Genomic DNA, 13,205 nt, shown 5'->3' with positions numbered 1-13,205 from the left:
ATCAAGGTTAGCATCTCTAGTGGTAGGAAGGAATAACATTGAAGGACTCTTGATAAATACTACAATATTGTTTCTGTGCTATTCCTGATAAGAATGAAAATAGCATTGCAGGACTCTTGATGAATACTACAATGCTGTTTCTGTGCTATTCCTGATGAGAATGAATGGCTTAAGTCTGGACATAAGAAAATATCACATGGCCCTAGGTTGACTGACATCCTTTATACTCTAAAACTGTAAGCTACATGAAAGTCAGGGAAAGACTTTGAAGCTGCTCCAGATTAAAAGAAACCAAAAAATCTGAGAACTAAATGTGAGGCATGATCTTAGAGTAGGTCCTGGACCAGGAAGAAAAAAGAGACATTGAAAAAGTTAAGGATATTTGAATGAGGTTTTTGGAATGAATTGGATGGTAATGCCACGACCCTTTAACACAGTTCCTCATGTTGTGGTGACCCCCAACCATGAAATTATTTTCGTTGCTACTTCATAACTGTAATTTTGCTACTGCTATGAGTCGGAATGTAAATATCTGATGTGCAGGATGTATTTTCATTGTTCGCGACCCACGGGTTGAGAACCGCTGGTACTGGTTTTGGATGGTTTGTATTAGTATTGTGTAGGAAGTGTCTTTATGTGAATAAACTAAGGAAACACATACTATCACAGCTAATGTTCAAGAAAGTATTCCATTGTGACCGATGTAGTACTCAAGAGATATGTTTGGCCCTAGCGGGTTTAGCTCAGTGGAAAGAGCATTGGCCTGTGGACTGAAGGGTCCCAGGTTCGATTCTGGTCAAGGGCTTGTACCTAGGTTGCAAGCTCAACCCCTGGCCCTATCAGACTGCGTGCAGGAAGCAGCCAATCGATGTCTCTCTCTCGCATCAATGTTTTTCTCTCTGTCTCTCCCCTTCCTTTCCACTCTCTCGAAAAATCAATGGAAAAATATCCTCAGGTGAGGAGTAACAAAAAAAATAATTAAATAAAATAGCATCATTATACTTCATTGATAACTACATTACAATACTCTAAAATTCTTGAAGACAGGGATCACTTTGTGCATCATTAGTTTCTGGTGCCTACTACAATCACTGAAACAAACAAACAAAAATATTCCCTAAATATTGTTGAAAACAAGTTGTTCAAGGGCGGGGGGGGGGGGGGGGGGGAAGGACACATATGTAATACCCTTTGTAATACTTTAAGCAATAAAAAAAAAATAGTTTAAAAATAAAATAAAATCTTCCCCATTGCTTGTAAACAAAAAAACAAAAAGAAAACAAGTTGTTGAAGATAGGAGAACAATAGTGTCTAAATATGTGTGGAGGAGAAAAACTCTCCTTCAACACAATTGGGCTGATAGATGAATGATGATTTGAAAAGGGAATTTAAAATTGAAAGCCATAAAAATTGATACATATGAAATATTTTAACTTAAAATACACACACTATGTATATTAATTCCTTCACAAATATTCCATTGCAAGGCGAGCCCTTTTATTTGAGTATGCACTGGTTTATGAGAATTGTGCAACATCTTTCCTATAGTAATAATACTAGAATGCATCATCTGATGCATTCTGCTTTTGTTAAAGCCTATTGTGAAGCAATTTGAGCACAGAATCTTCCTAGAGTTTTGTTTTTCTTATCTTTTATAATTCTCATCCACATATAACTTAGCCAAACTTTTAAAAATATTAAGTTTTCACAAAGCATTCAATCCTGTTTTCTTTTGCTATATTTTTTATGATTTACATAGTATTTAATTAAATTGTCAACAGCAAGGCCAGTTATCTGGTAACAGAGCAACTTAAAAGTTATCATGATTGGTTGTAGTAATAGGAATTTTAGTGTATTGCTGACTTTCTCCTACAGTTGCATGGCCATATCCTGGTTTTCAGGGAGCCCACCCATCAGGTTGACCCTAGCAGGTTTGGCAGTGTAGCCTCCCAATCTAGAGTTTTTGGGACTTGGTCCTCTGGAAGAAAGGCAACAGGTCAGGGCTTCTGCAGAATTTGCCATGGTAGCTTCAAATTAAGCAAGAGTTCCGCAATTTCACACTTGAGTACATTTAAATATCTCAAGTGGATGTCAATCAGGCTGCATAAATAACTTCTATGAGCATTGCTTCAAAATTCAGACTTTTAAAAGTTATTACCTGACCAGAAAGGATAAATCTCTAGTGAAATGAGTAAAACGTCACATGAGCAACAGCCTGGGGCTCCCAAATCAGGTAAGAAAAACTCTCCCTTTGAATCCATTTATCACAGCCATAAAACAATCAACCGAATTAATCTAAGCAGATTTTGGTTGGCTCTTGACATGGCAGCATGTAACTAATACACTGAGAGTACTCAGATTTGTTTGTTTTTAATATGTTTTACTTTAAGTTCATTTATAAAATATATTTGAGAATTTGTTCTGTTTAATTTTATTTCATACTAGAGGTCCGGTACACAAAATAGTGCACTGGGGGGTCGGGTCCCTCAGCCGGCCTGCACCCTCTTCGCAGTCTGGGAGCCTTCGGGGGATGTCCGACTGCCGACTTAGGCCCGCTCCCCAGGCAGTTGGACTTCCTTAGCACTGCTGTGGAGGCGGGAGAGGCTCCTGCCACCGCCTCTGCGCTCTTCAGCCGTGAGCCCGGCTTCTGGCTGAGCGGCACTCCCACTGTGGGATTGGGCCAAAACCAGCTCTCCGACATCCCCCAAGGGGTCCCAGATTGCGAGAGGGTGCAGGCCAGGCCAAGGGACCCCACCAATGCATGATCGGGGCCGGGGAGAGACATGGGAGATTGGCCAGTTGGGAGGGACCACGGGAGGGCTCCAGGGTGTTTCCAGCCTGTCTCATTCAGTCCCGATCGGCTGGACCAGCAGCAAGCTAACCTACGGTCAGAGCATCTGCCCTCTGGTGGTCAGTGAACATCATAGCAACTGGTCAACCAGTCAACTGTCTGCCCCCTGGTGGTCAGTGCATGTCATAGTGGGCAGTTGAGTGGCCTTAGTATATAATAAGCATGTTTTAATTGGTTGAACAGCTGACCGGATGACCAGACACTTAGCATATTAAGCCTTTTATTATATAGGATTAGGAGATATAAAAATATTTTAGGGGCAATATTTGCTCCTGAATGTTCATTTAGAGTAGCAATTTCAACCTTTTTGATCTCATGGCATAAATAAATTGCTAAAATTCTGAAGCACACCAAAAAATATATTTTTTGCCAATCTGACAAAAAACATAGGTATAATTTTGATCCATTTACAATAAATTACTATTGTGTTGGCTATTGTCATCTTTTTACTTGACAATCTAAAGGAAAAGATCTCAGTGCCCCTGATTAAATAGTCAGGTATTGCATGTTTTAAAATTCTTGCAGCACACTAGTTGCAAATCGCTGTTCTAGAGTAACAAACTAAGAAACAGAAGTTGTACATGTAAGTGGGTATTAGTGTATATTTCACAATACATATTAATATGTTATAGTAATAAAGAAATATCTTTATTTATTAAAAATATCAAATATGAATAATGACCTGTCATCTCATCATAAAATAAAACATCATAAAGTCACTCATGATACTATTTCAAAATTATGTCTTTCTTTCTGCTCCGTAAGACCTAAGCTCAAAGGCAATGTAAGTCTTACTCTGCCTACCATAACTTGTCATAAAGTTAGACACACAATAAATGGCAATTTAATTGAAATAAAAGTTGGAATTATGACAAATTAAAGAATGCAGGTTTTTAAAAATGCAATTTCAAAGTTACAAATAATGAGCAGATGGGACCAATATTTAATTTTTTTCTTTTGTACAAGTGAGGCTCTGCCGGGTTTAAAATATAAACCCAATCCTACTTCACCTCTGAAATAAGAATACCAGAGACTTATATATAAAGTGGCCAAAAAGAAAAAAGTGCTAAATCTCCTAAATAAGCATCACATTAAAAAAAAAAAATTACTCTATCAGATGCTCAAGGAAAGTTACCAGGAATTAGTACAAAATTTTTTAAACATCTAACATGGAATCTTCTCCATTACACATTTTTTTATGCCATGATTATCAAACGTTTGAGTTTTCCTTAAGAAATATTTGATGGCTCTATAATCAGTTCTTACAAATTCAGAATACAAAATTCATGCATCCCCTACTTATTATCAATGATATATTTTATCCAAAAGAGAAAAATACATAAATCCAATGTTACAATAGTAAGGTTTTATTTTATTGTGTTTTCCACATAGAGAGAAAGAAGTTTTTTTTGAATGAAAAATATTCATCAAAAGACAATCTATTAACTGAACAGTAACAAATTAAATTAAGTCAGTAACAAATAAAATTTCACTTTAAATGAGTCAAGTATTCTGCATTTAAAATTCAATTTCACAAACATTCAAGATTAGTGAATTTTGGTAAGGAAAAAAAAGACAAGAAGGAAAAAGACAGCTTTTCAACAGATAGTAAGTTATAAAAGTTTGTTTTTTTTTTAAATTGCTTTGGGAAAACACAGTATTGTTACTTAAGAAAAGTCTTTTAAGAAAGACTTAAGTGCTTCAAACCAAGTGGGCTTCAGAATAAAAAATATTTTAAAATTTTCCAAGAAATTAAAGTTTTAAAAATAGTTTACTGCTTATTCATTTAATTCCATGTTTAAGGAAACATTTGACAGATCAGTAAACAAAAGGAAAAAAAAACAAAAACAAACATCTACCTGCATTTTCATGTAATAAATTCTAGATCTATAAAAATTTCCTGGTTTGTGTATAAAGGCCAATGTTTGACCTTCACTGATCCGTTTGTATGTAGTTAAAAAAATACAGTATCAAATCTTTCTCCCTTTCTCCCCAAAACTAGAAGAAATATTTTAAGTTGTGAGTGTGTGAATGTAGTTGTGCATATCCTTGAGTATACAAATCACACAAACATCACTTTACTTGGAAAATTATTTTCATCATACTGTAAACATATCTCCCCCTACATACAGACATGTCAAAAGAGTCTTTGGTATTATTAATTATTGTGCTTTGAAATGGAAACAAGGGATTTCCGTAGCAATGCTACAGAGACATTGTAAGACATAAATAAGAAAAATGCACTTGGAATAAGTTACAATTAGCTGCTTTTGCATAATTTTCAAAAACTACAGTGTATTCCTAGTCACAGTTTTATGAGAAAAAAATATCTCCTTTTCAACTCCTTAATTTTAAGGAACACTTAATCATTTTGGCTAAAAATCCATTTTTGGAGTGGATCTGATGGATTGCAAGACACTAAGCTTGGATGCTCTCCATTTGCTGAAAGGCACATCTTTAAGAATGGATTATATAGAAGTAGATCCTAGAATAAAAAGAAACACAACAGACATTAAGTTTTAAGACTCAAAGTTAACTCATAAATACAAAAACTACTTTATGGTCTTGTAAGGACAGAAAAAGAAAAAAAAAGGCCTTTCTTTTTCTTTGCGATAGCCTTCCACAATTTATGAGAAGCACCTAAGATTGTTAGCTCTTCTGATTCAAACAGCCCCTGTGTTCAAACTACAAGACAAATACAAGATACTCTCAAGGCTACATTTTTGCATACCCCTCCTCCCTGCTATTTTCAGAACTAAGGGATATTTCGCACCAAGGTTTCTCTAGTTAATAGAAAACTCCCTTCCCCTGCAACCCCCCTTCAAATAGGCTTCTTTTGAACTCTTCATAACTTTTGCTCTAAGCATGTTTTACAAGCTTGGGAAAAATATTGGTAAGACACCTCCCTAAGGCATCTGCTGGTATTGTCTCCTGAAAAACACTTCAGACTCAAATCCCCCTCCCTGCCTTGTCACCAAGCAACAGCAGCCATTACCCTTTAAAACAGCGGTTCTCAACCTGTGGGTCGCGATCCCTCTGGGGGTTGAACGACCCTTTCACAGGGGGTCGCCTAAGACCATCGGAAAACACATATATAATTACACATTGTTTTTGTGATCAATCACTATGCTTTAATTATGTCCAATTTGTAACAATGAAAATACATCCTGCATATCAGATTTTTACATTACGATTCATAACAGTAGCAAAATTACAGTTATGAAGTAGCAACGAAAATAATTTTATGGTTGGGGGTCACCACAACATGAGGAACTGTATTAAAGGGTCGCGGCATTAGGAAGGTTGAGAACCACTGCTTTAAAAAGTGAAGCCGGTTTTTGCTTCTTGCCCCTGTATTGATTAGCAATGCATGGGCAGGGTCCTCTCCCTTGGAGGAAAGTGAAATAAACTTCCTCTCTAATTCCCTCCTTTGAATTCCTTCTCAGCCCAAGTCACAAGCCCAAACCCTAACAGATCTCATCAAAGCTAAAGGAAAACCTGTACACCAAATATACACCATTCTTAACTTGTTATTTTCTAAGATCAACTATGTCTGATAAAATCTTGTTGGTTTCTGGAGTAAACACCACCAATTATGCCACTACAGAAGGTATTATATAAATGAAGAGAGGTATATAGAGCAAGGTCTCAATCAAGTTTTCAAACAAGAAACATTCCAGCTATATATACCCATAAGTGACAAACTCTTTTAAAAAATGTAAGTCATAAAAGTCAGTGTTCTTGCATTTCACAAAACAGTTTTCAGATAAGAGTTACTAGATTCCAGCTAATCCCTAAAATATGTTTTATAAAAACAGAAAAGAACTTTTGTGTATTCTCTTAGTTCTAAATTCACAAACAGGGAAGAAAAGAATTGAGCACTTCAGGTAAAAAAAAATAGTAATAATAATGATTTTTCTTTTCTCTCTGCCAAGGAAAAAAGTATGTCTATTACAAGACGCATTATAAGAAACTTTAAAAAGATAAATATGGACAACAATTAATAATTCACAGAAGTGTTGATCTGCATAAAAACCATGCTTTAACTAAGAAGCTTTCCAATTATTTTGTTCCTAAGAGTATTTAACTTATATATTCTCTTTTATCACATTGGTAAACAAACAATAACAAAGTTAAGAAAAGCTCAGAAGTTCTGATGGATAATGTTAATACAAAATGTTTCACGTATGTTTACAGATAAGCAATTAAAGCTATTCAAAACAGTAATTACATAAAGGGGTGAATTAGCTGCACTGAGGTACCTTTTGGATCTCCCATATCTGTTCTCCAGTGGCAACTGTTTTGTGACCTTTGTAGGTACATGTCTTCAGCTGAACAGGACCTGGAGCAGCGTGGAGACATAACTCCTTCTGGATGTTATGCCGAATTTCATGTTGAGCAGAGTATTCAAAGTACTATGAAAGACAGACTGCTGTTACTGACAAAAGCACCTATATGCTCAGGTGCAAAATAACAGTCCAACCAAAAAAATCAGCAACTTGCCCAATAATGAAGTCGTGTCTACTTCAACAAGATTATACAGTAGGAATTGGGATCAGGAACATAAGCTGAGTTTTTATGACAGAAGATACTACTATAACCTTTCTCCAGCCTATTACCAACAGGAAGTTACCTAATTAAGACATTATTGTCTCCTCCCCATTTCAGAAACTGGAAGTTATCTGGTAGGATGGAGGCTAGGTCAGGTACTCCATAGGAAAGGGCCTGGCAAGCTCTAGAAGCACCTTAACTGCAAATGTTCCTTCTCTCTTATTCATCTCAATTCTTGGCATTTTTATTTAAACTAGGAACATTTAAAAGGGGGTAATCTCCTTGCCTCCGTGTCCTTGCCTGTGAGTTGGGTAAATTAATAGCTCCTATCCATTAGAATTATAAAGAGAAATGGGTTAATTTATGCAAACAATGATAATAACTGGCTCATGTTGGGCATTCAATACATTTTAGCTATTGTTACTGTATTGATGTTCCTTCCTCCACATATGTCCAATTAATTACTAGTAGTCCCTTCATCCTACTGAATTGTTCTCTCAGATATTACCATCCCACCCATCCTTCCTTCCATATCCTAACTTCTCTTATTCAGAATCTCTACTGCAACACCTCCATTTATCTGCAGTTTCTGCTCCTATACTTCAGTTCACTCTGCTACCTCAGTAAGTGGAAACTCACTCTGCTTCAGTTCACTGTTTGTCTTCTATAACATTTATTAGATCCCCTACCTCCCCTGCTAAAGTGAGTCACTGCTGTTTCTAAGATAAAGTCCACATTCCTTAATTGGTACATGAAACTTCCATTTTCAATCTTTTATTATCTATTGTCCCAATTATATACTACTAGAGGCCCAGTGCACTAATTCGTGCAAGGGTGGGGTCCCTTGGCCTGGCCAGTGATCAGGGCCGATCAGGGGAGCCGACTGGTGGGGGGAGAGGGACCATGGGAGGTTGACTGGCTGGCCCCCCTGATTGGCGCCGATGGGGGCGCAGGCTGGCTGGGGGAAGGGACCACGAGAGGTTGGCCGGTGGGGAAGGGAATGGGAGAGGTTGGCAAGCCGGCAGGGAGGAGGGACCACAGGAGGCTGGCCAGTCGCGGGAGGTTGGCTGTTGGAGTGCACTGACCACCAGGGGACAGCTCCTGTGTTGAGCGTTTGCCCCCTAGTGGTCAGTGCACATCATAGCAACCAGTCGACTGGTCGTTCGGTCACTTAGGCTTTTATATATATAGATGCTCCTTTCAAACAATTCTACAAATGCAGAACATGTGTATCTATAACTCTAAGACTTTGCTCTATTGTGCTCTATCTGGAATATCCTTCTGGATCCTTCTATGCCTACCTAACACCTTTTTATTTTTCAAGAGGCCAATTCAAATATTCCTTTCCTTGTTTGGTTTTCCATGAATTTGTTGTACTGCACAAAATTACGTCCTTTGCAGGGTTCCCATAGTCCATCAAAGATAACTTTTATTGCACTCTATTGGAATTGTGTGCGTAGCTAGCTGGCTTCACCACAGACCAAAGTCTGGTAGTGTACCTAGTAACAGCATTCATTACAAATCAAACATTTCATAATGTTGATATACCAAAGATAAAATAACTGAATATAACTGATTTTCAGTAATTAAACAATTAGTCTTAGCACTAATATTTACTGAGCCTTTATTATGTCCTGTGGAGAGACTGTTCTATACCCTTTATGGGTATGACAGTAGGCACTGTACAAACACTAGCTGAATTAATCTTGAATTCCCTTGGTCTTAGTATCATGCCTAATTTACCTCCTTCTACAAATATTATGTCAGTCATTTTTATAACTGACAGAAGGAGACATTGAAAAAAAATGGGTTTAGATGATGAAAACAGTACTCTAGCTATATGTCTTTAAGAAAAGTAAATTTTAGGATTGCAAAGATGGCAAGAAAGGCTGTCCAGTATTTTGCTCCACACTTTTTTTTTAAGGGATGAATTTCCCATTTTACTTTTTTTAACGTATTTTTATTGATTTCAGAGAGGAAGGAAGAGGGAGAGAGAGATAGAAACATTAATGATGAGAGAGAATCATTGATCAGTTGCCTCTTGCATACCCCCTACTGGGGATTGAGCCCAAAACCCGGGCATGTGCCCCTGACCGGAATTGAACCCAGGACCCTTCAGTCCACAGGCGAACGCTCTATCCACTGAGCAACAGGCTGGGGCTCCACTCTTTTTTAAAAGCATTAAAAGGGGCATTATAAGGAATGGAAAATAGTTGAAGATACTTAGACAACAAAAAAAGCTGAGAACATTGGCTAAACTTGTAACTTAGAACCAGTATGAATAACTTGGAAGAGAAAGTGGAAGAAGCGAAATACTGTGTTAAAAAGCCATAATGAGTATTACAAAGCCACTGTTCTCAAAACTGCCTGGTAATGGCACAAGAACAGACATATAGGCCAATGGAATAGAATAGAGAGCCCAGAAATCAACCCGAACCAATATGCTCAATTAATATTTGACAAAGGAGGCAAGAACATACAATGGAGTCAAGACAGTCTCTTCAATAAATGGTGTTGGGAAAATTGGACAGATACATGCAAAAAAAAATGAAACTAGACCACCAACTTACACCATACACAAAAATAAACTCAAAAAGGATAAAGGACTTAAATGTAAGACAGGAAACCATAAAAATACTAGAGGAATCCAAAGGAAACAAAATCTCAGACATATGCCGAAGCAATTTCTTCACCAATACAGCTCCTAGGGCATTGGAAACTAAAGAGAAAATAAACAAATGGGACTACATCAAAATAAAAAGCTTCTGCACAGCAAAAGAAACCATCAACAAAACAACAAGAAAGCCCACTGCATGGGAGAACATATTTGCCAATGTTATCACCGATAAGGGTTTAATCTCCAACATTTATAGGGAACTCATACAACTTAACAAAAGGAAGATAAACAATCCAATCAAAAAATGGGCAAAGGACCTAAATAGACACTTTTCAAAAGAGGACATTCAGAAAGCCAAGAGAGATATGAAAACATGCTCAAAGTCACTAATCATCCAAGAAATGAAAATCAAAACAACAATGAGGTACCATCTTACACCTGTCAGAATGACTATCATCAACAAATCAACAAACAACAAGTGCTGGAGGGGATGTGGAGAAAAAGGAACACTCATGCACTGCTGGTGGGAATGCAGACTGGTGCAGCCACTATGGAAGACAGTAAGGAGTTTCCTCAAAAAGTTAACAATGGAACTCCCATTTGATCCAGCGATCCCACTTCTAGGAATATATCCCAAGAAAACAGAAACTCCAATCAGAAAGGATATATGGCCAAAACCGGTTTGGCTCAGTGGATAGAGCGTTGGCGTGCGGACTGAAGGGTCCCAGGTTTGATTCCAGTCAAGGGCATGTACCTCGGTTGCGGGCACATCCCCAGTAGGAGGTGTGCAGAAGGCAGCTGATCGATGTTTCTCTCTCATCGATGTTTCTAACTATCTCTCTCCCTTCCTCTCTGTAAAAAATCAATAAAATATATTTTTAAAAAAAAGAAAAAAAAAGAAAGGATATATGCACCCCTATATTCATAGCAGCACAATTTACCATAGCTAAGATCTGGAAACAGCTTAAGTGCCCATCAGCAGATGAATGGATTATAAAACTGTGGTACATCTACACAATGGAATATTACGCTGCTGTAAAAAAGAAGGAATTCTTACTATTTGCAACAGCATGGATGGACCTGGAGAGCATTATGCTAAGTGAAATAAGCCAGTCAATGAAAGAAAAATACTACATGATCTCACTCATTTATGGATAATTAAGACCATTATAACTGATGAACAAAAATAGATACAGAGGCAAAGCAACATTGAACAGACTGTCAACAGTGGGAAGGCCAGGGAGGGTTGAGGGGGTGGGTAAGAGATCAACCGAAGGACTTGTATGCATGCATATAAGCATAACCAATGGACACAAGACACTGCGGGGTATGGGAGGCCAGGGGATTGTCAAGGGGGGAAAAAAAAGGAGACATATATAATACTCTTTGTAATACTTTAAGCAATAAAACAATTTTTAAAAAGCCATAATGACTTAGACTGCCTTGCACAGCTTATTTGTCAATTTAATTGCATTATTAAAATATTTTTACTTGGCATATACAAATACTGATACAATGACTTTTTAGATTATAAAAATATAATTATCAGGTCAAAACAGTGGAAAAGAGCATGAGGAAATGATTAAGTTAGATGATATCTCAAAAACATGTAGTACTAGAAACTAAAATTCACAAAGTAGTTTAAATTCAATACTTGATTGAAAATAAATTTAAAGGAAATAAACCAAAATAAAATTGATGGCTAAGTTAGGGTAACAGAAACCAGAATTATCTTCTTAAATATAAACCAAAAAATATTATCCTCTTGCTCAAAACCCTCAAATGGCTTCTGTCATGCTCAGAATTAAATCTAAGGCCCTTAAGAAGGTCTGTTAAACCTGTATGACCAGGACCCCCCCATTGATGTCACTGCCCTCAATTCCCACACTTCTCTTCCCAGATCACTCTGCTCCTGCACTGGCCTCCCGTGTGCTCCATGTACCTGCCACTGGGCCTCTGGCCTTTCATTCCCTGTGCAGAGGTTCTCCCCATGGAAAATGGTTCCTCTCCTAACTCCCTCAGGCCTCGATTCTAAGGTCACCTTCTCAAGCAGGTCTTCCTGAACCTTGAAAATTATACACACACACACACACACACACACACACACACACACACACACACACTTCCCCCCATCCTGCTTTATTTTTCTTCATACCCGAAATCACATATTTCTTTTTTTCCTTCCTTTCTAGAACACTAGCTCCACCAGACCAGATCAGGGATTTTGACTTCACCACTATAGCAGTACATGTTACATTATAAGCTCTAAACAAATATTAGTTGGAAGAATATGTGAGTTATTTGTCCAGAGACAAAAATATAAAAACATCTTTATGGCAATGATAAGAGAAAAACTGATGAAACAATGTTATAAAAATATATCTTCAACTTTTATGATAAAAACAAATATAATGCTATGCCCGGAGGTGTGGCTCAGTGGTTGAGCATTGACCTATGAATCAGGAGGTCACTGTTCAGTTCCCGGTCAGGGCACAATCCCAGGTTGTGGGCTCAATCCCCAGTGTGGGGCATGCAGGAGGCAGCCAATTGCTGATTCTCTCTTATCATTGATGTTTCCATCTCTCTCTCCCTCGCTCTTCCTCTCTAAAATCAATAACAATATATTTTTTTGAAAAGGAATATTAACCATTCTCTGTTAAGCATGATTTTTCTGACTAGAAAAAGCATAGTCTAACCTGGCTGAGAGTTATATGCCCTGGGATATGGGAGTTAACATCAGAATGCAGTCCATCCTCATTTCCCAAGAAACTGTCTACCATTATGTAAAGATTTACAACCTCTTGGCTGAAACTATCTAATCCCAGAGGCCCTCGCCCTTTGCAACCCCCAGCCCTTATTGCCTATAGCCTGGTTCTGGAGGCAGCCGCCTGCCCTCTGCAACCCCACTCAGCCCAAATTGCCTGTAACCTGTAACCATTATACCTTGCCTACTTTCTGAAACACAGATTTCCTGAAGGAGTTAGAATCTAAATTGCTTGAGCCCAGCAGTGTATCTGACATGCAGGAGTCACTCCATGAATTTGCTGAATTAACAAATGAAGAAAGAGTCTAATCATTCCAGGAGTTCACTTGGAAAGGCAAGGAAAGAAAGGTAAAAACTCAAATAATATTTTAATATGTTCTCTACCAATAGTAGGCCAAACAGTGACATTTGACATTTGAGTC

General features: G+C 37.7%; 1 protein-coding gene across 1 annotated transcript in view; it reads right to left on the bottom strand.

Annotated features, from left to right (window-relative positions):
* Positions 1 to 4,197: 4,197 nt before the first annotated feature.
* The window catches only part of GALNT3 (polypeptide N-acetylgalactosaminyltransferase 3), a gene marked incomplete at its 5' end in the record, with an annotated part of 29,331 nt that continues 20,323 nt past the window's right edge, over positions 4,198 to 13,205 (bottom strand). Inside the window, 2 exons of the mRNA XM_081096280.1 lie at positions 4,198 to 5,336; positions 7,114 to 7,266. Of these exons, the coding sequence (XP_080952406.1) occupies positions 5,214 to 5,336; positions 7,114 to 7,266 (276 nt within the window). The 3' untranslated portion in view covers positions 4,198 to 5,213. The remainder of the gene's footprint in view (positions 5,337 to 7,113; positions 7,267 to 13,205) is intronic.

Source organism: Myotis nattereri (genome assembly GCF_964212035.1).
Source record: "Myotis nattereri genome assembly, chromosome: 7".
NCBI lineage: Eukaryota > Metazoa > Chordata > Mammalia > Chiroptera > Vespertilionidae > Myotis > Myotis nattereri.
The sequence above is the reverse complement of the archived record's forward strand: the minus strand, read 5'-3'. Positions and strand labels throughout refer to the sequence as shown.